The sequence below is a fragment of the Porites lutea genome, chromosome 11 (assembly GCF_958299795.1).
Source record: "Porites lutea chromosome 11, jaPorLute2.1, whole genome shotgun sequence".
Classification (NCBI taxonomy): Eukaryota; Metazoa; Cnidaria; class Anthozoa; order Scleractinia; family Poritidae; genus Porites; species Porites lutea.
In genome coordinates this window covers 17,051,648-17,077,375 of record NC_133211.1, presented here as the reverse complement: position 1 = coordinate 17,077,375, position 25,728 = coordinate 17,051,648, and the positions used below count along the sequence as shown (strand labels likewise).

At 40.4% G+C, this 25,728-nt stretch overlaps 3 protein-coding genes across 3 annotated transcripts in view; 2 read left to right on the top strand and 1 right to left on the bottom strand.

Moving 5' to 3' along the window:
* Positions 1 to 14,729, top strand: part of LOC140953280 (probable ATP-dependent RNA helicase DDX60) — a 65,405-nt gene extending 50,676 nt beyond the window's left edge. Inside the window, exons 28-41 of the mRNA XM_073402778.1 lie at positions 768 to 956; positions 1,116 to 1,233; positions 1,617 to 1,787; positions 4,584 to 4,688; positions 5,295 to 5,495; positions 6,274 to 6,378; positions 6,868 to 7,012; positions 8,111 to 8,226; positions 8,463 to 8,616; positions 9,595 to 9,801; positions 11,232 to 11,338; positions 11,617 to 11,768; positions 12,576 to 12,638; positions 13,927 to 14,729. Coding sequence (XP_073258879.1) covers positions 768 to 956; positions 1,116 to 1,233; positions 1,617 to 1,787; positions 4,584 to 4,688; positions 5,295 to 5,495; positions 6,274 to 6,378; positions 6,868 to 7,012; positions 8,111 to 8,226; positions 8,463 to 8,616; positions 9,595 to 9,801; positions 11,232 to 11,338; positions 11,617 to 11,768; positions 12,576 to 12,638; positions 13,927 to 14,038 — 1,945 coding nt within the window. The 3' untranslated portion in view covers positions 14,039 to 14,729. The remainder of the gene's footprint in view (positions 1 to 767; positions 957 to 1,115; positions 1,234 to 1,616; positions 1,788 to 4,583; positions 4,689 to 5,294; positions 5,496 to 6,273; positions 6,379 to 6,867; positions 7,013 to 8,110; positions 8,227 to 8,462; positions 8,617 to 9,594; positions 9,802 to 11,231; positions 11,339 to 11,616; positions 11,769 to 12,575; positions 12,639 to 13,926) is intronic.
* Positions 14,730 to 15,612: 883 nt separating this feature from the next.
* Positions 15,613 to 17,329, bottom strand: LOC140953278 (centrosomal P4.1-associated protein-like). Its single transcript, XM_073402777.1, has 4 exons — positions 17,312 to 17,329; positions 16,824 to 16,897; positions 16,513 to 16,708; positions 15,613 to 15,750 (listed from the first exon to the last, which is right to left on the bottom strand). The coding sequence occupies exons 1-4, from the start codon at positions 17,327 to 17,329 to the stop codon at positions 15,613 to 15,615; spliced, it is 426 nt and encodes a 141-aa protein (XP_073258878.1).
* A 3,308-nt stretch (positions 17,330 to 20,637) lies between these two features.
* On the top strand, positions 20,638 to 25,165 carry LOC140952806 (uncharacterized). The gene is made up of 3 exons (XM_073402253.1): positions 20,638 to 21,306; positions 21,533 to 21,659; positions 24,591 to 25,165. The coding sequence occupies exons 1-3, from the start codon at positions 20,638 to 20,640 to the stop codon at positions 25,163 to 25,165; spliced, it is 1,371 nt and encodes a 456-aa protein (XP_073258354.1).
* The last annotated feature ends 563 nt before the right edge of the window (positions 25,166 to 25,728 follow it).

The window sequence follows — 25,728 nt, the reverse complement described above, 5'->3', positions numbered from 1 at the left end:
GGCAAATACCCCGCTGTAGCCAAGGGAGATGGGGGCAGCTGGAATTGACTGATGCATAACTTAAGAGAAAATCCAAAACGAGTCGCTTCTGTGAATGCAATGCTAAGTAAAACAAGGCAAGACGTATGTCGAAAAGGCAAGGATATTGTGAAAAAGGACTGCAACGCAAGGGACATCTATTTAAGCTGACGCAAAGCAAAGCAGGGAAAAACAGGCCAATCACAGAACCACTTTGAAAAAAGTGCCGTGTTTGCTGTGTTGTTATTGGTTCGGTACACTCGGGTTCGGAAACACTTTAAGCGAAGAAAACGGACCCAACCAGAGAGCCACTTTGGTACAGTGCTGGTCAACTGTTGATTCCCTTTGTAGGCAGACTAATAATCAGGGCAATCTGAAGACTAGTGAGGAAGAGGGTTTTTCTCCTTTGCTTCCAAACAGCTATATCTTCAGTGACTCGGATGACTACGTTTGAATAGGCCAGTTTCGAATTATTAGAATTCACTTGTACTTGACTTCGAGGCTTAGAAGAAGAATAAAACAATAGTAAGAAATAGCATGGAGATCCAGGGATTAATAATTCATTTCTTTGTTTTATTCCCCTCAGCCTCAGAGCCAAGTGTGAACTTTGATAATTTGAAACTGGCCCATTGCGATCTGTCTCCAGTAGGGAACGTAAAATAGAAGAAAGCAGGCTTTTGTTACTATTATTACCTTTTTCATGATTAACGTAATTTACATATAGTGTTCCCGGTTTTGTCATTTTACAGCTTTGATCGCATGGAATGCGAAAGAATGGCCTTTGGACTTGCCGGCGAGTTCGTAAGAAGAGAAAGGCACATTAGAGAACAAGACAACCCAAAAAATGCAAAACTAGCAAGGGAACTAAAGCAACATAAACAAGCTCAAAAGTTATTGAAAAGGAAAAGAGATGTTATTGACAAAATTAAGGAGGGCAGGTAAAACATTGAAACTCACATTTCAATAAAATTCAGTCAGTTGTTTTTCTTGTTTAAAATTTACCTATCTTCTCCGTATAAATCGATATATTTGTATAAGATTTGGGTTTTTTCCTTTCCGCTTTTACTAAAACGGCTTTGAATTTATGTTCATGACAGATACCACTCACTCTTGGAGCAAGTAGCAGTTCCAGAAGTGAGGAAAAAGGATTATGCAAATCTAAATCAACCTTTACCGCAATGCACGCTTGCATTTACCCATGGAATTGGAAATGAGGTAATAAACAGCAGCAGACCAAGCATGGCTATCCGGTCCACTTGTGAGCGGTATAACGGTCCTCTTTAGTATACTTATACACCGTAAGTTCATAAAACATCCCCAGAGTTTCCGTTTAGACGGTACTTCCAAAAAAGACTCCTTCCTCGCAGCAAAAAGTGGATCTCAACTTTTCTTAACCTGGAACAACCTAATGTGTGGCAGGACCGGTTTGATTCATGGGAGATTAAAAAAAAAAAACAAAATCGTTCTTTAACTTGTTTGCAGCATCAGTGTCGCAAAACAAGTTGCAGGTGTTTTACTGCCTCCGTAGCCTCAATACTTACCACAGTTCAAGTTTTTATAAGCTATCTAATCATAGTTTCTGGTTTTTTTTCTTCCAGGACTTGAAGAAAATTATTGAAAGAATTGAGATGGGCAAAAGAAAATCAAAGAGAAAGCAAATTGTCAAATTCAAAGCTGCTCTGACTCGTGGAATTAGCTATCATCATGCTGGGCTCGACTTTAAAAGGCGTTCTTGTGTCGAAATGCTATTCAGAGAAAAATATCTACAGGTCAGTGCATTAAGTCCCAGTGCACTTATTTAACCAAATAAAACTCTTGGTTTCACTTGTGACGAAACATAAAACAATCAACCAAAAGGAAGGTCGCAATGGGGTTAACGTCAGCCGTCGAAAGAGGGTCTCAATGGGGTTAACCGATAGGCGTAAAACGGCCAAAAATTTAGTCGAACGCGTAAAAATTGTAAAATTTTAACCGTTAGCCGTAAATAGAGTGAAAAAGAGTTAACCGTAAAAGAAACTGTTCCCTAGATTTGCTACTTTTAATGAAGGTACTAAACTCACTTATGGTTGCGTTTTTTATTTCCCGGCTAGTGTGACTCCGTACGCACGTTAGGCGCAGCGCCTTTTAGGTGTTGACCAAGACCTAGGCTCCATTTCCGCCACTCTCTCGGGGAACTATAATTTTTTCCATAGCGAAAGTGAGGCTTCTTGCTAAGGATTAATATTTGTGATTTTCAGGAGGTCGTGCCCTCGAAAGACTAGTGAAACAACACGCAGAGATGTCACTGTTTGTAAAACAACAATTCCCTGTTTTTCTCTGACGCTACGGCGTCTTCTCACGCAATCTCGGTCAAGGCATTTCGGTGGTGAACTCGCTCGGACCACGTGACCCGAAATGCATTAGCCGCCCGGAATAATGAGGCCTGCTAGTGGTGATGGTGTCATTGTTGTTCCTACAGTCCTTCGCTATCATTAAAAACACTGGACACGGGAATTTTGTTATTGGCCGTTTTCAAGCTAGAGCTAGAAATGGATTATCTGTCTGAGACTAGCCTGTTTACAGTCGCCCTTCTCCGATTTTTTCTGAGGGGAGGGGGCGGCTGTACACAGACTATCTGGAACGGATAATCCCGTCTTCAAACTGTCCGTCGGAACTGACGGATAAAGTCAGGTGGATTGTTCATTCAAAATTAAAACTATTACAGTTTCAAATTAATAAGTATTACCTATCTGACGCGAATCATCAAACGGATAACCCGTCTCACACGAATAATCCGTCTCTGGTATGAAAACGGCCATTTCTGTTATAATGAATGTCGCGCCCCGGCCTTGACTTGGGCGTTTGCGTGTCCGCTTTTGCTTTTTCACAAAGATTATTTTTAAATTGACTATTGACATTTCTGTGTGTAAAATAATATTAGAAGTGAAATACTTTACAAAAAGTATGATCTATCAAATTTTAAAATTTTTCAAAAGAATAGCTTGTTTCATCCCGAGATGATCCGAAGACCTTTATTTTGATTTGAAGATACAAAAAATGCAGGTTAATTAATATTTAACTTTTTGAAACAAAAGAAGTTAATTTTTAACTTTTTTGTTAACCGTAACTGAAAAAAAATTAACCGATAGCCGTAAAAGAGCCAAAATTTTAGCCGATAACCGTAAAAGCCACAACCCCATTGAGACCCTCTCGAAAAAGGTTATTTTTTTACCATCAACCGTCTAAAATGCAGAATAATTTAAACCGTCAAAAATTTTTAAGTTATTTCATATGTCACTATTTCAGCTGATCTTCACGGACTTCTTGCTCCTGAAGAATCTCTAAACTGGAAAAACCATTTCCCATGTTCTTTAAAACACTCCCTCTGTACGAAACAAGACCTCACTACTTGCTTACAACTCGAGATTTCATAAGTGAAAGGCCAAGACAACCTCCAGAACATAGCGGAGCGGAGATTCCCCGCACGAGTTTCCATTGCTTTAGATCGATGCGAGAAAATTTGGCTGTGACGAGAGCACACACCCGTACACCCTGCCCGTACAGTTGGTACGGGAGAGAGAGGGGAGATTGTAAAGGAGGGGAAAGGAGTCCCCCCAGACATGTAGCCTGCGTGGCCGGCGCAAACTCCCTTTCCCTTCCCTTTCAAACGCCTGCCACGCAGGCTACCAGACATGCAACTTGGGTCAGTCTTGACGAAAGTGAGCCAGACTTTCACAAATAAATTAAGGCTCCAGGATCAGTCAACATTTTGACTGGTAAATTCATTCACTGAAGCCTTTGGCTAGTGTTCATTTTGTTAATATGGCTTATCAGCACTTGTCCTTTTAAAGGGACAGTGTCCCGATTATGCGCACGCGCGAGTGTCATCTGTTTTTTCTCTAATAGCAAGAGAGGTGCTAACAGACAACAGAACTGTCATATTTACGCGACAAGATTTCCCTTAGACCGTACCGCCGATGAAGTTGTTGTTTATCATACTCATGAGGAGCCATAACCCGGAGCGAGCAACAGCCATACTAGACCTAAGTTACGGCGTTTTTACGGACCAGTTCAATTTTAGGCACATTTTAGGGCACTTTTTCTCACGAAAATAGAATCTCCACCATGTCTATGAGCACATTTGAAGTATAAGATATCACAAAGGAAAACTAAACGTTATTAAAAGGCAAAAAATATCATTTTTAGGTTTGTGGGTTTGGTTGACTGGTTTGTGGAATTTAAAAGATATTTAGAATTAGCGCCAAAACCGTTCTAACAATGAAAATGGTACATGAAAACGTCGTGACACGAGCTCTTGGAAGATGCTCGCTCCGAGTCATGGGCTTCTCACTCAAGTAATACTTCAGACTTTCAAAGAAGTCTTTCGACTTATCTAAAATTTGGCTCGCGGCACAAAGACTTCTCGTGATGTTGAATGACCTGTATCAACATTGCATGACAGCAATGATGCACTGTTCACCTGATGAACAGAGCCTACAAATGTTGACCCGTGTACCTGCAACTGGCTTTTCACAGAAATCTCGTTTTATTTATGGTATAATTGTAGTGCTGTTTCTTTATTATAGGTTGTCACTGCAACAGGTACCCTAGCCCTAGGTATCCATATGCCTTGTAAGACGGTTGTGTTGGCTGGAGACTCGCCTTTTTTAAACTCCCTGCAGTACAGACAGGTAGCGACAATTTTACCCACGAGTGGCGAAGTTTTTGAAAAATCCTTGACAAAGTTCTCCTAAATATCTTTAAGATGCTTTTAAGTTACCCTTGTCTCAAATCTACTCTAGAGAATGTACTGTAAGATAAAGTGGATTTTCTGCTTAGCAGATTGATTTAGGCACACAGCGCGGGGGTTCTAAACGTTGATTCTCAGTGGGTTCGGTGGTTAAAAATGGGTTCTTAATTTGACCATTATCATCCTGATCGGCTGTTATTTTTACGCATGCGATTGTAAATAGCGAATTGCAACTTCTTTGTACTATCCCAGTGCAAGCTTGCACTGGGATAGTACAAAGAAGTACAGTAAGCATCTTTTATAAAAAAAAATCAAACCGTGTTAAACCAAACAGCTTTTTGGAATATTTGCCCGTTGTCGTGAATGAGGCTTAAGTCTTTGTTTCTGCGACTTGATGGAGATCGTCTTTGACGCCAAAAAATGGTTGACCAACAAAGACTTAACCTCAGTAAGGGTTCTCAAAATCCAGTTAGATAAGTAAACTAAGAGTTGCTTTGCACACAAACTCCTTCCTAGTCAAACCTGTGCCCCAAATTATATTTTACAGATGTCTGGTAGGGCAGGCCGCAGAGGGTTTGACCCAATAGGCAACGTAGTGTTTTTTGGAATTCCTTACCGGAAGGTTCAACGCCTCATCACGGCTAATATACCCTGGCTTATTGGCAATTTCCCCATCAACGTCTCTCTCGTACTGCGCTTGCTCCTGATGACATCAAAAGGAGATGACGAGGAAGATGCTCAAACTAAGGTTAGTGTAATCCTTACCAAGCGCTGTGATATAAAATATCTGCAGGTACCATCTTTTCATCTGTTTAATCCATTCAGGATTGCCATTTTTTGGCAAGAGCGATTGACATCTCAGTTATTGGTGGTATTCTTAATTCCCTTTTAAAAAACGCACTTTATTTGAGTGTCAATGTATTTAGCACGAAAGGGACACTACATTTTACGTAATCCGTAATGGTTCACCGTTCATTGCCCCGTACAGCTATGTTCACTGCTAGCAAACAAACACGAAATTTCTCTTTTTAATTAGTTGTTATAGTAACTTCGTGTCATCCAATCCCGGCGGTCTATAATCATACTCGTGATTAAATAAATCGAAATTTCACTACGCGGTCGTCCGATTTTGCTCATCTCTTGTATGGTTATATTTACAGACCGAATTGAACTCCACTCAGTCCTATTAGCATTATTAATTAGATAACCATGGAGAATGTTAGCTCGTGCACTCTGATGTGGGTTGTTACATATCCTACAACATTAGAAGTAGGAAGCTCAACATCTCATTCTCATTGCACTGATTCAGGGAGTAATTTCTCAGTAGCCTGCGCCACAAAGAGTCTACCACGGACGGTATTGTCCGACTATACATCCACGTTCTGAGTGACAATTAAGGCTGCACCGCAAGTTAAACGCATTCTGCAAAGTGTTGTCAATAGATTTATGTTCAAACAAACTTTTGCGCACCCTAATAAGTATTGGATTTTATTCAGGTCACAGTATGTGAGTAATTTTGTTTCCAGGCACTAGCATTGCTGTCTCACCCATTCATCTGCCAAAAGCATCCCAACATGGAGAGTCAGATCAAGAAACATTTCCTTTTCAGCGTCGAACTTCTTGCTAGATTGGTGAGTGGTCAGACGACTCTCAATTATCCGCGATTCCTAAGTTATATTACTTTAAGGAAGAACGAAAAGGCCACGATGAGTCAAGACGAATTGGACAACGAAGACTGAGCTAAAGTAAGCAAGAGAAACGGTTGTGCAAGCTCTCAAATAATGCAGTCACCATTATTTGAGTAAGTTGTCGAACGACATGCTGCTGCAAGGCCATAGAGTGGAGAAGTTCCTAAAATCTTTCGCGGTCACTGAAAATAACAGTACGAATGTTGACATTTCTCACAAAAATGATGGGAAAAAAGCCAGTGTTTCACTCCAGTTAGCCAATGGGCTTTCAACGTGTGAGCACGAACTTTTAATGTATTTAATATACTAATGTAATTACTCTCTTACTCATGGCAGTGGGTAGACGGCATGTACAACAACTCTTTTGTTTAGCATGTACAATGACCTCGTTGAGTTTGCGTTTTTCGTATTTTTCTATTTATTTCCTTTTAGGGTCTCATAAACAAAGACACAGGAGCGCCACAAGAAATGGCTGGACTCGCTACCCATCTTCACTACCATGAACCTGCCAATTTTGTTTTCGTCAGCTTTTTACAGCAGGGCCTTTTTCACAAACTTTGTAAGCGCCAAAAAAGAGGTGAGTTCTAATTCACTCACTATTGTTTATCGTCGAAGAAGGAGACGGTTTAATATACGTTTGACATTTGCCTTCTCTTTGGCAAGTATTCCTTAAAAAGCGCAGTTTACATTTATCGAGTAATATGTTTGCGTATTCGTGTTATCATTTTAATATAACTGTTATTTTGTCTTCGCATTACCGTGAACTCTTACTCCATTTTCTTGCGTTTTGCACTCATGCCTAAATAGCTAGGCTGTCGTGTCGCTGTATGTCTTGCGTAAAGAAAAAAAGTGTATGATAATGGCCCCTGACGTTTCCTACACCCTAGTAAGTGATCTAGTTACTGTGCATCTATTGCAATTTTAGCAATAGATGCACAGATCCCCCCCCCCCCCCCCCACTATAGCACCCGTCACACTGAGGCCAGAAGCCCAGTGGAAGTAAAATGAGCTAACCCCTGAAGGAATAAATAACTAAAAAAATAAATAAGAAAGAAAGCGGAGGGAGGGAGGGGAACCAAGAGAAACGCAACGCTACTGGAACGCCACGCCACGCCACGCCAGGCTAACAAAGCTCCGAGTACAACGCAGGAACAACGTAGGCACATGGCCTCCGCATGCGCCAAAGCGACATACCGCTGGACAGGAATCTGCCCCCAAGCTCACGAACAATGGTAAACGCTACAAACGCAAACATAGTCACGCACAACGCTACAGACGACCAACGCGCTAGCAAAGAATGCCAAAAACACCCGAGACCATAGCTCCTAGTCGTTAACTACATTAAATATGATTTAATAGTATTAAATGTAACCAAGATATCAGTCTGTATTGTCGGAACCAAAAAAAAGAAAGCGAAGCAATAAAGCGGTAATGACAATTTTGCACGGCGTACTATACTTAGCCTGCGAAAAGATCCGTTTCTCCTCGCTCTTCGCCGCTGAAGACGTTTCGCTCGTCCCCAGCGGCGAAGAGCGAGGAGAAACAGATCTTTTCGCAAGCTATACTATGCTAAATAAAAAGTTTACAGAGGCAATTTACGAATTAAAGACTTATCAGTTTAAAACGCCTATTCTGGGTTTTAATTTTACTTCTTGCCTTTTTTTTTCGGCAACAGGAGCATTTTCCGAAGACGTAATGAGGACAATGGTGCTTGTTCTTAACCACTTGTTTGCCAGACGATTCCTACACGCTAATTTTGTGCGAACAACTGAAAAGTGCCCTTCTTCGAAAGTAAGCTTCCTTTTCCCTTTACCCATATTAAATCGCTATTTTTCTCAAGGCAGTACAGAAAAAAAAATATTCCCATTAAATCGCATGGTGAAAAAAAATGAGATCGGTCGATAAATTACTGTGACAATGAACCCTAATCTTTTGGGGAGACGCCAGGAAGTAATCGGCTCCTGGAGACGCCCAATGTGGATGGATGGCATTATATGTAACTTTTGTGTTCTATATCCTTGTCTTAGGTTATTTTAGAGGATCTACCAGACGATTTCGCCCAGGGTCTTCAACAATACAATGAGAAGGTTACCAGTGTCTTCAGTCAGTATCTTACCACAGTGGCCGCTGAAGTTGAAAACGAGCAAGGCGAAGAAAAGAAACTTCCATTGTCCGGAATTGGTAAGCATTACAAAACATTTCTTTGTACGAAGGAAAATGCAAAATTTTGTCAGACACTCACTTATGGAGATCTCACATGACGTAAAACCATCGCATACCCAGCGTCACTTGCGGAATATTTAGCCTCCTGTTTTATCTGATTTCGAATCCTTGTCGAATACTTTAATTTCCTTTTCTCGACGAACCAACTTCAAGGTTAGGCTGTCTCAAATGTCTATGTTACTAGGCAGGCAAAGAAATCTCAAAAAGTCAAATCAGTGTTTTACTTCATCGGTCGAAAGTCATTTTGAATGTATGGGTGAATGTTTTGCCTCATCAGGCAAATTCACAAAGACTAAGTAACCTTTCATAATGCGCTCTTCATTCCACCGTAATAATTGCGGCCTCATTAACCGTAACCTAATTCTCTTTAGAAGTTCATTCGATTGTTGCTCATATTACAAGGTCCATCATCCTTTTTAAGGCCTGTATTCACTTTCACATTGAAACTTCTAGATGCTAGTAGTTACAAACATCTAGCAGGCTGCTCACGCCGCTGACCAAATAAAGGAAAAATGACAGATGTTGTTATTTTAAAGTTTAAAGTAACAGGTTCTTAACGGGCATTGTGGGATAAGTAGATAAATTTTATCGTCAATATTTTTTTGACGGAATAATTTTGTCACCGATCGATTTAAGGAAAGCTGCTCTCAGCTGATAAAACGTAACTTTGAAAGAAATAACCACTAAATTAAACACGCTTGCTCGTTCTACCCGTTGTGTTCTCAAGGGGTAGAACACATGGAAGGGAGTAGGGTGCGTACGCCTTCTTTGCTAGACTTGACCACAACAACGTTTTAGCTACTACGAACTGTTTCTAATAAGTTTTAGCTATAGCTTACTGGAAAGAAAAAGCCTTGTTATGCAAGGTGTTTCAAAGGAGTAATATTCCGACTGTGTTCCACTGACATGTCGTTATATGTCCCTTTTCTGTTGCAGAATTTCCCACCCAGTCAAGCATAAAGGGTGTCGCAGAACAGTTTTCTGGTACCATTCACAACCTTGTTCGTCTGTCTGTACCATACTCTGCTTGTTCTTCATTCGCCGCCTTATCAGGAAATTCAGATTTAGAGATGAGCTCTGGCGGTCAGGAAGTTACAGCAGCTGCGGCTGCAATCGGTCAGGAAAGAAACGAAAACAGTGATGGTAGATTTTATTTCATGTTTCTTGTTTACTCTGTTACGGATTTTTATCAGTAATACAGGAAAATTCCAGTTTATTGTAGTGCCTCTATGTTTTGGTTTTTTTTTAATCGTTGGGTGTACCTCAGTTCCTAGTTTCACACACTTGCACGTTTCGACCTAATGAGTAAAAACACTCTCTTATTTAACTCGCCAACTTATTGCGCTCTTGTTGTGAATTCGAGAACTGAGAAAATAAAACAACTTTATTAATACTTAATTTCTCGGGTCTTTATTTTCGCGTTAATTTTTCGCGATTGTAAAAAAAGGCGAAATTAAAGACCGGCGAACAATGATCCTCGCGAAATTTGAACATGAGAGATTTAATACCTATATAGAAAAAAAAATTCAAATCAGAAAAAAGATTAAAACAGGTAATAACTACAACAACATTATACAGCATACCAAAATGTTTTTCACCTGTTCTGGCGAAGACATTTAGTGTAGAAAATTCCAAAACGAAGAGCAAAAATTAAGAAAACGAAACGAATATTTCGTCCGAATCACTCAGACTTCATCAGCGTTGTGAAAGAAAACCCTACCTGAATAGGGACGAGGGACTGGACCTACAAGTAATTTACAATCCTCTCTTGGGAATTCGTCAGTAACTTTTCTGCTACGCAACCTATCACTTTAAAACGCTGACGAAGTCCGAATGATACGGCCGTAATATTGTTTTCGTTTTCTTAATTTTTGCTCCGAGTTTTGGAATTTTCTTAGTAATATGTACAGGATATGTAATGACAAATACACAAATTAATGACTAGTTTTACTGATTAGTTCCATTTTGTATCTTCTCTTTGAACAAAATAAAGTCAAGAACGCTTGGATCCCGAAATGTATGTAATGCCCCTTTTTTCATTTTTGTCCGTTGAAATCGCGAAAGTTAAACCCCGCGAAATCAGATACCAATTAAGTGTGACGCGTTAAAGTATCAGAGCGTTTTCACTCACGTGGCCGGCTTCTATGCTAATTTATTGAAACGAAAGAAAGTCTTTACATTAGAAAAGAGTTCATTTCCCACAGGGTTGTCTTGGTACACCAACTTGGCCGCCGTTTCATTGTTTTAGAACACCAATATGGCCGCCGTGATGTCATGTGAAAATGCTCTATACCGCTGAGTGACTAAAGGTACGGAAAAACGGGCAACAAAAAACATGCAATTTGTTTTGCAACACTGCAGCGAAACGAGTTGCAAAGCAACGTTGCGCGTCTTACCACCCTCATCAAATATGTCTTGCACCAAATCAGGTTGTTGACAGGTTTGAACGTGGGTGGTAAAACGTGCAACATCGCTTTTCAACTCACGTTTTGCAGCAATGTCGCAAAACAAGTTGTATGTTTTTTGTTACCCGTTTTTCCGTACCTTAACTGAATTTTATATTGTCTCAAAAGGTGAGAGCGGAGGGAGTTTGAGAAGGAAGAAAAAAAAGAAAGGAAAACAGAAGAAAATTCACGACAACGTAGTAGGTCGCCGACAGCCAATTGACGATTTGTTACAGGTGAAAACTAATTTTTGTTGTCGAACAGTTCGCTAGAGTTCTTAAGTTCTTCCACCGGAAGTTAAGAAAATGACGGCATACATTACACGCATTAAACAAAACTGATTACAAGAAACAAAAAGAGGAGCAATCCGTCGAGCACCGTCTTGAATTTTGTAGCATGAAAGCAAGGCTTTACAGACGACTTGAAACAATGAAACCTTACGGTCTCACATACAGTACTTCACACTGACCAATGAACTTTATGGACGGTAATGCTGTTGTCACATTTATCTCAGATCATTCGTCAAGGTGTTTACACAGACATGAATGTGGTGCCCATTCTTCCGCCGAAAAAGTATGATTCGTCAGGGCGGGTTCTTCGTCTGAATTCTTTTGCTTTAGATTTTTACAAGCATGGGTCCAGTGAAGCCATTGTGAAAGAAAATGGGTGAGTATTTAGGCTCGGTTACCACCCACTGTTCAGGAGAATGAGACCTAACTCATACCGAACTTTCTTCGTCATGCGCTCCTCCTCCAGGACACGTGACGAAGCTCTAAGAACGTCCAGGCTGAAGGCGAGGGAGACGGTCGAAATCGAACCACGTGATGATCGACAGTATTTTGAAAATTACGTTTTGGCTCCTGATTTGTAGCGTGGTACGTAAAGTAGACATTTCACAGTCCCTCGATTTTCTTTAACAGTGGAAGGAAGCCAATAAACGTACATTCAACAAATGAAAATAGGAGAAAATAGAGGATTTTAAACAGCACCCCAATTCGGTAGCCTGAGAAAACAGCCGATCTTTTGCGACGCTGCCACTGGTTTCCCCGCATTGTCATGACTTCATTTCGCAAAGAAATTGGTGTTGGTGTCGGGAAAAGTCGTCTGTTGTCTCAGGCTACCGAATGAACACCCTGTTATGGTATATTTTAATATCCACAGGATCGTGAGGGAATCCCCGTAATAATGTGACATCGAGCCACAGGTGGCTTAAGTGTAACATTAGACATTGACTTAAACAATTAAAAAGTGCAAAGAATGATACTTTTTTCTGACCTAATAGTATCACTTTTAGGCTTAATGATGTTGTCGTTCAAGGATTATCTGAAGGAAAAATGTCAAAGTCAGGAAAGTCCTAAAAATAAACATTTCACCGTGCAACTGAGATGCAAGGTAGTCATCCCAGTAAACAGGTTTTACTCTGGGGTTTCACTTATACTGTAACATGTTTAATTATTTGCTATTACGTTGTAGAATCAAAGCAGGCGAAGTCTTCGTTGTACTAAAGGACTTCTGTCTTACAGTTAAATCAATCAGGTGCGTTTCCTTAATTTAGATTGCCCCCTTGCTTAAGTTTGTATTGCACGGGAGAAAATGCGAGCAGAGCACGTGACATCATCACGGGGTCATTTATTAGAAGCAGTGCATTAGTTTCAAACAAGTGATGATGTCCAGGGTTGTGAATTCAGGGACTAAATAGTGATGAATTTGATGACTACAAAAGAAAGGAAATTTATTTCTGAAAGAAATAAATGGTTTTATGCTTAATGTGATTGATTAATGTGTCATTTCTCCAGTTACTGTAACTTTAAACACGAATGCTTTCAATGTGGATCTCATCATCCAGCCAACCAATGCCACTTTTCCAAGCAACAGGCAAATTCCACCAAAGACAAATGCAATTAAGACAATTGTGGCTAAATTGATGATGGGTAGTACTAAGCGTGCCTCACGATAACAAAGGTGACCTCTCCCTAACCCCCCAAGTTTGAGTCGACGCTTTCTTCTCATCTTATCTATGAATCGCCTTGCCCCATGTAAGGGAATCTAAGACATTCTTGTATTCTGGATTCCACGCCGCAGATTCCAGGTACTGTATTCCAGTCTTTGATAGTGGAGCTTGGATTCTGGATTCCAATCGTTACTGGGATTCCGGACTCCTTGAACTGCTTTCTGGATTCCACAAACAAAATTTCCCTGGATTTCAGATTCCACATGCAAAAATTTTCCCTGATTCCGGGATCCGAATTCCCTTACATTGGGCGAAACTCCTACTCTCTGCGCCATTCTTGGCCGAAACATTTTGACTGAACGTGGTTTGCTGTGGTCAAGTAAGGACACATCGGAGGACATGACTATGAAACAAGTCACCCGAAACTAAAATCCAGTATGTTCTTTCTTGTTTACCTATGTACATTGCATGGGTGCTTTGGCGGTTTAATAGCGAGTTACAGCTATACAGGTCCGCCAAAAAGGAAAGAAAGAAAAAAATTGTGAGACTCTCTTGGGGGGGAGGGGGTAGGGTACGTATTTCCCGCGTAGTCTGAGTTTCAAAACCCGTCTTTACGCGTACAATGTATTGAAGAAGAAGCCATTTATCATTGTATTTGCACTTTTCTTTGTCGCTGTCGCAGTTTTAACTCATCTTTGTGTCGTTTGTCGCCATTTCAGCTTTCCTTTGTCGCTGTTTCATGGCCATGCCACTTGTCGGCCTCAGTGTTCTGTGCTTGCGCTATTTTTACATATCATCCCTTGAGATGGATTAAACTTACAAAACTTTTTTAATTTCAAAAATCAGTTTTCAAATAAATGTTCTGTTTTTCAGTTGTTCACTTCAGGAGTGGGGACCTCGGAACGACGATGTGGTGCTTGCCTTTCAAAAGCTAGCTCAAAAGTTTGGAGAGAAGTTCAAAAAAGAGTTTGGTAAAGAGATTTGAACAGCTTATGAAAGTATGAAAAATTAAGGAAATCAAACGAATCAAAAATCATAATTCACAATGTGAACTGTTTTCAAAACGTTAGTAAAACAGGAGTAGCCTTTAATACATACTGAAAGAGAGGTGCAATTTCAGAGCGAAAGCCTAAAAATATATTGCGATAAATTCCAAGCGGAACTTCACTTAGTCTTATTCGCAGCCGTTCTTTGTGTCTGGTACAAATAAAGGCTGCGAGGGACACAAGCTCATCGGGTTCCACAATTAACGTATTACCCAAAGAAAGTTAAGGATAATATAACAAAAAATTTCTTTACGTTGCCGGATAATTTTGGAACATAGATCTTTCAGTGAAATACGTTTATGACAACGGCATCGTAATTTATTTATTCTATAATTTGCATTTTTTCCTCAAAGATGAAGAGGTGTTACGAGTAATAAATCAATGGAAGTTTGATCGAAAGAATCAGTAAGAATTTAAATAAAAGAAACCGCATCGAACAGCGAAAAATGAAAACAAACCTTCACTAACCGGCATTTTGTTGTCAGAACGACTACAGAGCCAGCTTTTCTTATTGATCAGTTCACAGAAGTAGATTCATGGTAGCACACTTTTTTTCGTTCTTCGTCCTTTTCAGCGTAAGACAAATGGCATTTGAAGATGTACTATCAATTTGCTTTTTTGTGAGACGCAAATTGTCCATTTCTCCTCGCTCTTCGCCGCTGGGGACGTGCGCGAAACGCCCCCAGCGGCGAAGAGAGAGGAGAAACGGATGTTTTCGCAGGCTACGCAAATTGTTATAAAGTTGCTTTTAACATAGGCTACGTTTACAGGGCACCTGACGAATTTTCTTTCACACGGAACTGTCGACCCAGGTTGAATTTAAACTTTTTTCCAGTGGTTTTACTATCTTCTTAAGGAAATCCACAATGACGTCTCGTAACAGAGTTACCCCCCGCTCCCCATCCATGCAATCACGTCTTTCAGTGCGACGCCTTTACCTTGCAAAATTGAGACGGTCGTGGTGTTCACACCACGCTGGTCAAATTTTCGACCGTACCGGCTAAATACTTGACCTCGACTTTGGCGTCCCAATGTTTGGATGGCTAGGCTTCTGAATTTTCATACGGTTAGCGTGGTTTGGTGTAAACTGAACAACTAAAAGGGTCGACTTTTCAACCGGTCGAAAATTAGTCGGGTACCATGTGAACAAAGCCATAGGGCAGTTAAGCAGTCGGCTCGAGAGCTTTTTAAGCTTGTTCGGAATAAATGCATGAATAAGTAAATAAAATAATTTACCGTTATGATTAATGCTGCACGCGAATTGTCAACCGTAGGTAGCCAACAAAAAATAAACTGAAGACGCACGGTTTAAGGACTTTATTTTTTTATTCAGTAAAGGAACTATTCTATTTTATTTGACAAGTGTTCTTAAAAGGAGTCAGAATAAGGCAAAATAGGTTACCATTTTGCCATCGCTGGTGTCAGTAGAGCGTAGTACATAAGTATCACTTCGCTTTTAATAACTCTCATATACATCCACAATTTTTTTAATGTCTTTGCAAAATAGCTGCTGTCATCTCAGTTGGTTCGAAGAGTCCACTATGACCCGACCATCCCGATCCTTGACCCGCACACGTCCCGTAGCATATCGGGTCTCTGTTCGACCATCGGGATAGACTGTCTTTACTGTCCCGTCAGGGTACTCTCTTTTCTAAATATGGACAAAAAACACGTCACGCAGAGAGAACAACACTTTTTAACTCTAGGACATGCATGTCTGAACAAACAACTTTACGCCTGACTTTTAACATGGTAATACCTTTCACCCAACTCCCCAGGTAGATATAGCCTGTGTACAGGCGCACCAACTGTTTCTATTTCCCTTGTTGCCACTTGACAGCCAATAACCTTTTTTACAATAGTTTTTTTCAAAACACCATTTTACCCCACGAAGCGCTGAAGTGAATGAGCAAAGACGGGATTTCACAATGCCTGTGTTACACTTAACCTCGAGTCTGTATTGTGTACATGAGCTAATCTGTAAGTGAGAGACATGCGAAAATAAAGGGCCGGTATTTGGCAAGGAGAGAGAAATTCACGGGGCGTAAACAAACTAAGCACGCGACAGACAAGCCACGCGAGCGACTTCGTAAATGCTAAAAGCCATGCAAGAGAGAAACCTCTGCTCGCAAGGTAGCTTAACCTGTTTTCCTTGGAAATCTCAGGCATGGAGGAAAGGAGACACCTTGTAAAAAGCTCTACCTTAGGTGCAGAAGAGTGCAAGCTTTTTTCACACATTTGTTTCTTGTTTACTTTTCAAAATGAATTAAGACCACGGGACGTCAAAATCATAATCAAGTTGTGACACCCAGGGTCCCGCAGTGAGACACGCCGCGGGATGAAACTAGGAAAGCCACAGTAAGAGCTCGAACAATACAAGGCACAAAGTACAAAATGGTGTGTCTGTACTTACTTTATAGCACTTGGTGTGAGTTTCCCGTTGTCCATTTGGGAATTCAATAGTTCTCTCTCCTTCCACGTTAATCTTTTGTATGGTACCGTCACTAAACACGCATTCTTCCGCTCTATTTTGGTACAGGTACTTAATGGTCTGATCAGGAAATATTATCTCCTTTGTTCCGTCACGGTAGTGCTTCTCAACCTGTTTGCTGAATGACAGAGAAGCAAAGTGGATGGTACTTTTAGAAACCTGGTGTTCAACGAAAAGATCTACTGAAAGAAAGGTGAATGAGGATTTCAAGTGATTAAGTTCTATATACAGACCTGGGAAATTGAAGCACTTCTAGTCCATCAGGGTATGTGGTATGGGTAGTCTGCGCTTCTGAATAATAGTAAATCTGATCAAGAAAATAGATGAAGAATTAACTATTTGAAAACCTCTCATTTCTAACGCATTTCAAAGTTTATTATCCGGTCAGTGTAAAACGCAGACTGCGGACCAGGGGTAAAATGCAGACTGAGTGTAAAATGCAGACTGCAGACTAAGAGTAAAACGCAGGCTGGGGTAAAATGCAGAATAAAGACTGTAGACTTTTTTAAACATTTGTGCTCCTTCTTCTTCAAATCGGTGAAATAGCTAGCCGGTATCAGTTACACACTTCGCTTCCTAGTCGAAGTGAATTGCACATTCGCCAGAAGTTTCAATGAACATCCAAACAGCTTAAGTCTGCGTACCTTGATTTGCAATACTTTCATAGAAGGTCATCCAAATTTCCTGCAGAACATGTTTCTTTGTTGTTGGAATGACTTACTCCCTTTTTAATCGCCATAATTCTTCCTGTACAGTATTTTGGGTCAGCAGCTTTCATTTAAGCGTAAACATCGTGGTGTTGTACCAATTCACGGTCCCTGGTCACGTATATCGAAAACTTCACATCAAAAGTTGAAGCGTGAAGTCTCTCGGATGGAAAAAAGGTTCAAGATTGCGATTATATTTTCGGGTCGTCGACGACGTTCCAGAAAAGAGAGGAATGGATTCGTGAAAGCAGATGTCATCAAGTAAGTGTTCGTTTACATGTATTTGCGGGATTTTTTTTGCCCTTAAACCCTTCCACAACTACAGTTTATGCTCGGTCTGCATTTTACCCCAGCCTGCGTTTTACTCTTAGTCTGCAGTCTGCATTTTACACTCAGTCTGCATTTTACCCCTGGTCCGCAGTCTGCAGTCTGCAGTCCGCAGTCTGCGTTTTACACTGCCCGGTTTTCAGACCGCCTCGTTTTGCCTCAAGTTTTGGTTGTCCGACCACGAAAATTGATTTTGTCGATTTTCTCCAAACCCAAGCGGCCTTTTGAAAAACAAACTACACCACGTTTAGTTACTTACTTATGCCTATCTATGGACAAGATATGAGCGAAAATGATTTCTTGACTGTGGCCGCGAAATTTCGATTTTGCTCGATTTTTACAGACATTTGCTCTTAACGGTTTAAACAAATCAAACGAACAAAAAAAGATACGGAAGCCGATCTAGGCGGGTTCAGCACGTTCAATGTCATTAATAATTTTATCCTGAGGTAAGCCAGTCAACGGAAGTGTCTGGGAGGAGAATAATGTGCTTTTTAATCGATCTTACAGGAACGATCGACATTAATGCGTGGTTGAGAAGGTAAAGAAAAGACTGTTGACTCGGATGGTGAAAGGTTACAAAACTTAAAATTCGACTCTTTTCTTCGGTTTTAGATGTCAGTAGAGAGTGAACGACACTGTTCGCGAAGCTTTTAGTAAAGATGTACAAAAGAAGAAGCGGAGCTGAGATTTGCCATCAGACGCGTATCACTGATGAGACAATGCTTTTGATATAACAAGTATAACCGCAAAAAAAGTCGAGTTGAGAACTCCCCAAAAATTGAGTAAAACGTTGCATCCCCAATGACATCAAATAGTGAGTAAACGGAAGCTTCGATATTGAGTAGAATGTACTCGACAGTATGAGTAAAAGCAACTCATCTGTTAGTGAAACAACTCAACACTTCGACTTCAACTTTATGTAATAAAAATATTGATTACAATAGACTGGCCCACAAAATAGCAACTGCTAATCTAACCTTACTTGAGTAAGTTTAACTCAAAATACAGAGTGAAAGCAAAAAATCGCAGTGCATCCACAATGACGCCTTATTTTGAGTAAAATGTCACCTAGCTTACTCAATGTTTAAGTAAATTGTACTTTTCATAATGAGTAAAACCACTCAAGGAAATGTCATCAACAATACTCTTTATTTTGAGCAAATGCCACTCTGAAGAAAGAGTACATGAAACTTTCAGTAAGGTTATTCTAATTATATTTACCTGTTACCGAAATGTCACTGTAAAACTAGGCAGGTTATTGCAACCCTAACCCGACGCTCTCGCTTCGAACTTAGCAAGAGAGTCGCCTGGGAACGACCAGCTCAAAGCCTCGTTTCGGATCGGCACGAAGCCCTCGTGCGGCACACGCAGACTTCAGCCTTTGGTCGCTATTTTCTCGGATGCGAAAGCATGAAGCAGACGGTAAGGAAGTTAAGTTAAGTCTCGATCTTTTGTAAATTGAATATTTTTTCTGACCGGGTATTGATTGCCAATGCAGTTTCTTTCTAGTATTTGAACGTTCGCACTTAGATTCTCGGCATTAGTTTTCATTTCAACCGATTCGATTTTCACATTGCACGAATTGAGTTTTGTCTAAATCAAGGAGTTCATCGCTGGAGAAACAAATTAGGCAGTTCCATAATCAGCAATCTTATGTCCACGGTTCAACTAGACCTTTCCTCGACTGGCACATTAATTTTTAATTGAAAGTAGATTTGTCGAATGAAGCCTAACATCTTCACTACCAAGAGAGAATGAGCTTGTATGTTGTGGTTGAATTTTATCCTTGGTTTAAATTTTATTTTCCTTTGTTTCAAACTTATTATCATATATTACCAACCCCAAAACAAAGGAAAATAAAATTTAAACCAAGGATAAAATTGAACCACAACATATACATTGTAATTGCCATTTGATATATCTTTTTTTCAGTCGGATAGCTGACACAACCAACTTTAATTTGCTAGTAAAAGCTAATTTTCCTTGAAATTAAATGTTAGTGAACAGAGACCACCGAGAGACGCTTTCAAGAGGAATAACGTAAATGAAGCTTAGCTTTTGAACGCGAAATATCGGCTCGTCACGCTAGCTTCGCATCGCTTCTCATTTGAGATTTGGACGGAGATTTGATTTTTTGACTTGATTAAAATAGCGAGTAGTCAGTACAGAGAATTAAATTGGTCAACTCGAGATACTGTAGTCTTAAATATTTATTCATATTTGCATCAGGTCAAAAGGGTCTTGTAGGAATATCGTATGTGTGTAACTCATTCCATCAAATTTGCATTCATTTAATGCAATGGCCGCCAAAACACCGACTGCAGACTGGTTATATTAAAACACGGACTAGGGGCCCCTACAAGACAGGTATAAAACGCAGACCACGTTAAAAACAGCCCTTGGTGTTCTTTTAGAACATCTAGAGCTTTTTCAGGTCTCTGTAAAAATGAGATAAATAGATTGCGGACCAAGACATTAAAAGCAGTACTAAGTGGTCCTCTTGTCCCACAGAAACATTCTTTTGGCTCGTCACGCAATCTCTCCTCCCAAACACGTGATGAAACCCCAAGAACGTCTTGCTAAAGGCTAAAAACTGTAATACAGATGTCCTGTGCATGTATAGAAAAACTGAAGATGGTATATATAACTGAAATAAACTGAGATATGCTTAAATCTTTATTTAGTGCTTCTTTAAAGCTTTAGTCTTTTATTGATTTGGGTTACATTATTTCCCTGACTCGTTTAGCCGGAACAAAATGACAAAATTTTAAAATGGTCGGTCAGATCCAAGTGCATAACCTATACTGACTTAGGCTTAGTTACAGAGCTACGGTGACTCTCTAACTGGAGGGTTTCATGTGGCTTCTCAAAAAATAGGGGAAAAATTAATTTGCACCTAACTAGTGTTAAAAAAAATTCAAGCTCGTTATTTCAGCAAAATATAATTTAGTTATGTTTGCATCCCATTTCCTAGTAGATGATCAGTGATTCATAGGTCTAAGAGGAAAAAATGGCGGCTGCTCCAGATCCAGAAGAAATCCTTCGTTCGACGAGTGGAAAAGAAAATTTCCAGCGCATTACACGACTTTTAATAAGTGGAGGGACCAGCCTACTAAGGGAGATTTTTGACTCAATATATCCTCCAAGTAGTCTTCCTACGATTCTCAGCAATCCAGTAACAAAAACAAAGGTAAAAGCTGCAAAACTCACCAGGCCACAGTGGCACTGTCTTTTCCCTTCCCCAGGGGTGCACGGCGAGTCAGCAGATTTTGATGTCACTCTGCTAGTCCGTTTGCTGAGGACAATATGCAACCTGACCCCTCCCTCCACAGGATGGGATGCACTTCCACTAAGTGCAGATCACAGTTTAACAGCTGATATAGCAAGAATAAAGTATTACCGAAACTCGGTGTATGGTCACGTGAACGAAGGCATGGCAATCAGAGATAATGAGTTTCAAACACTTTGGCAAGAAATCAGTGAAGCTCTCGTGAGGATCGCTGGGCAGATCAGTTCTACAAGAAAAACTGCATGGCAAGGAGCTATTGCTAAATATTTGACAGATCCTCTTACAACTGAAGATGAACGAAATGTGCAAGAACTTAAGGCATGGTATAAAGATGATATGGGGATCAAGAAATCCATAGATGAAGTCTGTGAACGGATAAGTCGTTTGGAGGTAAAGTTAAAAGTAAACAAAAAAAGACAAACAAAACAAAACCCAAACATAAATTTACATTTCCGTTGTACAGAGAACCTTAAAGCTTTCAAATTCAATAGATTTATCCTTTTTCATAAAGCCAAGTGGTTACTGGGTTATTTTTAAGTTTACTGATTTAGTGCAATATAAAGCAACTTCTTTTTTGTCCCAGATATATTGACTTATGACACTTTGAATTTTACAGAACAGAACAGATTCGATGGAGGCAACAGTTCGTCAGGAAGCAAAACAAATTAAAGATCATCTGGAAGAGATGAATCAGTCGAGAGACACACTCGCCTATTCAAGTGCTGCAAAACCGTCATTTAGGGGTGAGTTTCTTAAAACATTACCCCTTTGCTCAGTGAACCGAGAGTTACCCAATTGTTGTCACCTATATTAAGGGGGCACCATGCGCTTGATACAGTTACTTTGACTTTGTGTTAAGAATGAAAGAAAGTACAATCCGAGATAGAGGATGGTGACCTGATTATGGGCCAGTTCTGTTCCCATCACGTGTTTGTTTCAAAATAAAGTGATGTTTCTTCTAAAGATTATTTTATGACGAACCTCTATTCAGCGGCCAAACTTTAATTTTTTGGCCACATGCCCAACCTCGTCCCCAGGGCTTTTCCCTTAAAGAATGGGAGAGGCGGCAAAAGGCCCTGGCATCGGCTGGTCACGTGTCCCTTCGTACACCCTAAAATCCTGGGTATAATAAATTAGCGCTATGTGAAAAGCTAAAGTTATGCATAACCTCACAGCGCGCGATCTTGGGCGGCCTTTTATATCTCTTGACGATTAACGAAAAGCAGGAGCCCCTGCGAAAAGTCTTACAAGATTTCCTTTTTGTTACAGATACTGGCTATGGTATTTTTTTTGCTTTCCTCCGATTTCTATGAAAGGGACAGCGAGTAACATTTATAACAACGTTTATAGAGTACATATACACGTTTATACAACAACGCATTGTATATACAATATACAACGTTTATAGAGTACATATAAATGACAAACAAGCTATCGTACATGCATAAAGTTTGTACTGGAAAAGTCCGTTTTCGCGATTTTTCTGATATTTTATTTCATTTCTCTTGAAGTGGACCAACGTACATAGCCTAGTTCTATTTACCTTATCTCTCAAGAATATCATAGCGACATGCGTTGGTTTATGACCTGCATTTTTAAAAAATTCATTGACCTCTGCGATCAAACGACTGGCAACAAAGAAAGTCTTAGGTCCATTTAAAATTCACAGAGCTGTAGTTGATTCCAGTCGATCGGTCAATCTTCCCTTTAATATAAGGAAAATCCTTTGTACTTATCCTCGGAAGAGAAAAGATATAAGAGGTCTTCAAATGTTTCAGATCGGCGACCTGTCATCGTTCCTGGCTGGAGGGCTGACTTGCATCCGGTGCGGAGATTTGTTTGTTTCATGGTCTGGTTGTAGAGAAGACCAGACTCCATAAAGCATTTTCATGAACAGTTCTATTTCAGTTAAGTTCAAATTGTTTAAATTCACTGCAGATCCTGGAGGCAAAGGCCCACATTTTTGTTTGACATTGGACAAAATCACTTTCCGTTTGATCGTATATTAATTCCACAGTCACGATGAATTTCTGAAGTACCACACGATAACAGCTTGTCTCAACTCTGAAGCATTTGACATATTTTGTACGTGACAACGCAGAGCCGGTACGCCGTTTCATAAACTTTTAGCATTTGAATAATACGCAATTAAATGGATCTTAAACTTTTGAATCGCACACTAGCGAAAATATTGACATAGTTCGCGATGTTATTAATTTCCATTGTTGCTCCGTCGACCTCTGTCAGCGCAAAACCAGCGGGTTCATATAAATTAGCTTCTCGGGAATAATTAGGCTGTGTACGTGACCAGCCGATGCCAGGTCCTTTTCCCGCCCCACCCATTTTTTAAGGGAAAAGTCCTTGGGACGAGCTTGCCACATGCCGGTACCCCCGAGGATGGCCGCTTGATAGAAGTTCAACCGTAATTCCAAAAGCCTTTTTTTTACAATGGTGCTGTTGTTTTGCCTTTCCAAAAATGAAAGGAAAGAACGCACTTGTTACTTGTTATTTGGTAGTTATGCACGTTCGCTATTCGGTGGGCCAGTTAACGTTAGGAATTCCGAGGAAAAATTTGACCTATTTACATACTAAGCAACGTCCACCTTTTTCAACCATTTCAACCAACCCTTAACAATTTAACAACATTGCGGCACTCACACGTGCCAGGCACAAAAAATCCTCACATACGCGTGATACAACGACGTCCAAGTGTACGCTTCGAGAGCGTCTTGTTTCTATTTCAGGCGGAAGGAGTCATCATGGCCGAGCAGTTAGAAACTGGATTTGCAATCCGGAGGCCCCGAGTTCAAGTCCCGCCCTGACCGCTAGCCTCTCGAGCTTTTTTTCCGGGGGCTCCGATTAAGATTTATAAGCAAGCTATCAGTTATTGGTAAATCGGTGGTTTAAAGCAAAAATTATTGTTTATTGTTTTCGGTCGGCTGAGTACTTTTTTCACGGCTTGCACGATAGTTTATGTACCAAGATTGTCGTCGGCTCATGAACAAACTTCCGGTTGTCTATCTGCAGTTGCTTTGTTACACAATGTATTGTGGTATTCAATGTAACGTGGTCATGTTCTAATAAGCCTTCTTCTAGCAGTTTTACATTGCGCTGTGAAGAATGAAATTCCAATCACTGGGGAACTGGTGGGAAAAGTTGAACTTCGTACAAATCTAGTCCGGCGCTGAGAGCAGTGTTGAGTGTTTTACTTCATTTGTTTTTGCTTCAGGTTCTTAATCACACATTTGTACCGGTGCAGCGCTCTAACCAATTGAGCTAGCAAGCCAGCTGAGAGTTGGTCTTTAATTGTTGGTAATATACCCGGGAAAGATGAAGACGAAATGATGAATATGAATTTCATATATGTGAACCGCGGAATTAAAAAAACAAACGAAGAGAACATGATCATTGCAGTCAAAAACGCGACATTGCGAAAAGAAAGCCTGAAAAATTTAGGCTTTGCCGGGATTTGACTAGTCTCCCTCGCAGCCGTTTTTTTGGATGTCACGCAACGCGCTGGGGAGCGTTGCCTGACATCCAAAAAACGGCTGCGAGGGAGACTAGGATTTGACTGGAGCTTGTCATTTTTTGTGAAGCGAAATAGAGATACAGGTTACAATAACATTTATTGGTCGTCTACATCCACCTTTAACAGATTTTTTTTATGTCATTAGCTCTTCTTAGATTAAAGATTGACTGTGAGGCCATTTCTGGACCTGGTCTGCAACAAGAAGCTGCGGTGATGATAGGACAGCCACAGGAATCCCAAGGAGTGATCAACGAAGGTGCAGTTGCATCGGTCACCTCAAGTCAGTCACAAGTGTCAAACATAACTTCTTCCCTAAGTGGGAATGTCGGAAACGATGTCATTCCTTCCTCACAACAAATCCTGAATTCAATTGCCTCAAAGTACTTGAACAACCTAAATCCATCAACACCGGAAGATTTCAATGGTTTTATACGATTTATGAAAGAGGTACGCGACGTGATTTTAGTTGATTGTAAGCCTGGAAGCTTGATAATCACTGTAGAGTGCGGTTCTTTGAAGATTCTTGAAGAACTTTGGCAAGACTATTGTACAGGTTATCTTGGTCGAGTGGTGCAGGAATGTCTAGTAACGGAGGATATTCTTAAAGAACTTGGCCTTTCTGAGATAAAACTGATCACGACCATCGACGAAAAAGACTACAAAGATTGTCAAAAGTACTTAGCAGGGTGTAGGTATGAACTATATGATACATCAATATAGGCCCTTTTGCCCGGGGGGGTACGTACTCCGGATTTCAAGTGAAAGGGATGATCGAAGGTTTTTGGGGGGTTTGAAAAATGGCAAGTATTTTTTGGGGTAGCTAGATTTAAGTAGGGATTTTTGGGGGTATTCAAAACAATCTGAAGATTTGTGATAGTTCCAACGTATCCCGGCCGGGTAGTTCCGCGAATACCTCCGGGAGGTAGTCTCGGCACCCCTAAAATTTTGAGCACTGGTGCCACATTAGATTTGGGACCAATACGTTTACACGTCGAAAATTCGGAGTGCCGTGCCTTAAAATCGTCAGCACGGTGCCAAAAATTTGGCCTGCCGTGCCGATTTTTTTAGCGCGTGTAAATGGGGTTTTAGACAGCATATAAAGCTTATAGTATGTCTATTTGTCGTTCTTAAAGCCACTGAAGGTAGAAAAGCGCATAAAAGGAATAACTGCGTATCCACGTATCCAGCTCTTCCATGGATACAGCTTCGAAAAAAAAGTGGCAGGGTACTCTGCAATTACTCCGCTGACAAGATATAATTATTGTTGCCTAAACCCAGTCAAA

Excerpts from the sequence above, each read along its gene's own strand:
- LOC140953278 (XM_073402777.1), bottom strand. Across the intron at positions 16,709-16,823 it reads GAAGTGCTTCAATTTCCCAG|CAAACAGGTTGAGAAGCACT; the intron begins GTCTGTATATAG and ends TCTGTCATTCAG. Across the intron at positions 15,751-16,512 it reads CTCACACCAAGTGCTATAAA|AAAAGAGAGTACCCTGACGG; the intron begins GTAAGTACAGAC and ends GTCCATATTTAG.
- LOC140952806 (XM_073402253.1), top strand. The coding sequence starts at position 20,638 with ATGGCGGCTGCTCCAGATCCAGAAGAAATCCTTCGTTCGACGAGTGGA. Across the intron at positions 21,307-21,532 it reads AACGGATAAGTCGTTTGGAG|AACAGAACAGATTCGATGGA; the intron begins GTAAAGTTAAAA and ends TGAATTTTACAG. Across the intron at positions 21,660-24,590 it reads TGCAAAACCGTCATTTAGGG|CTCTTCTTAGATTAAAGATT; the intron begins GTGAGTTTCTTA and ends TTATGTCATTAG.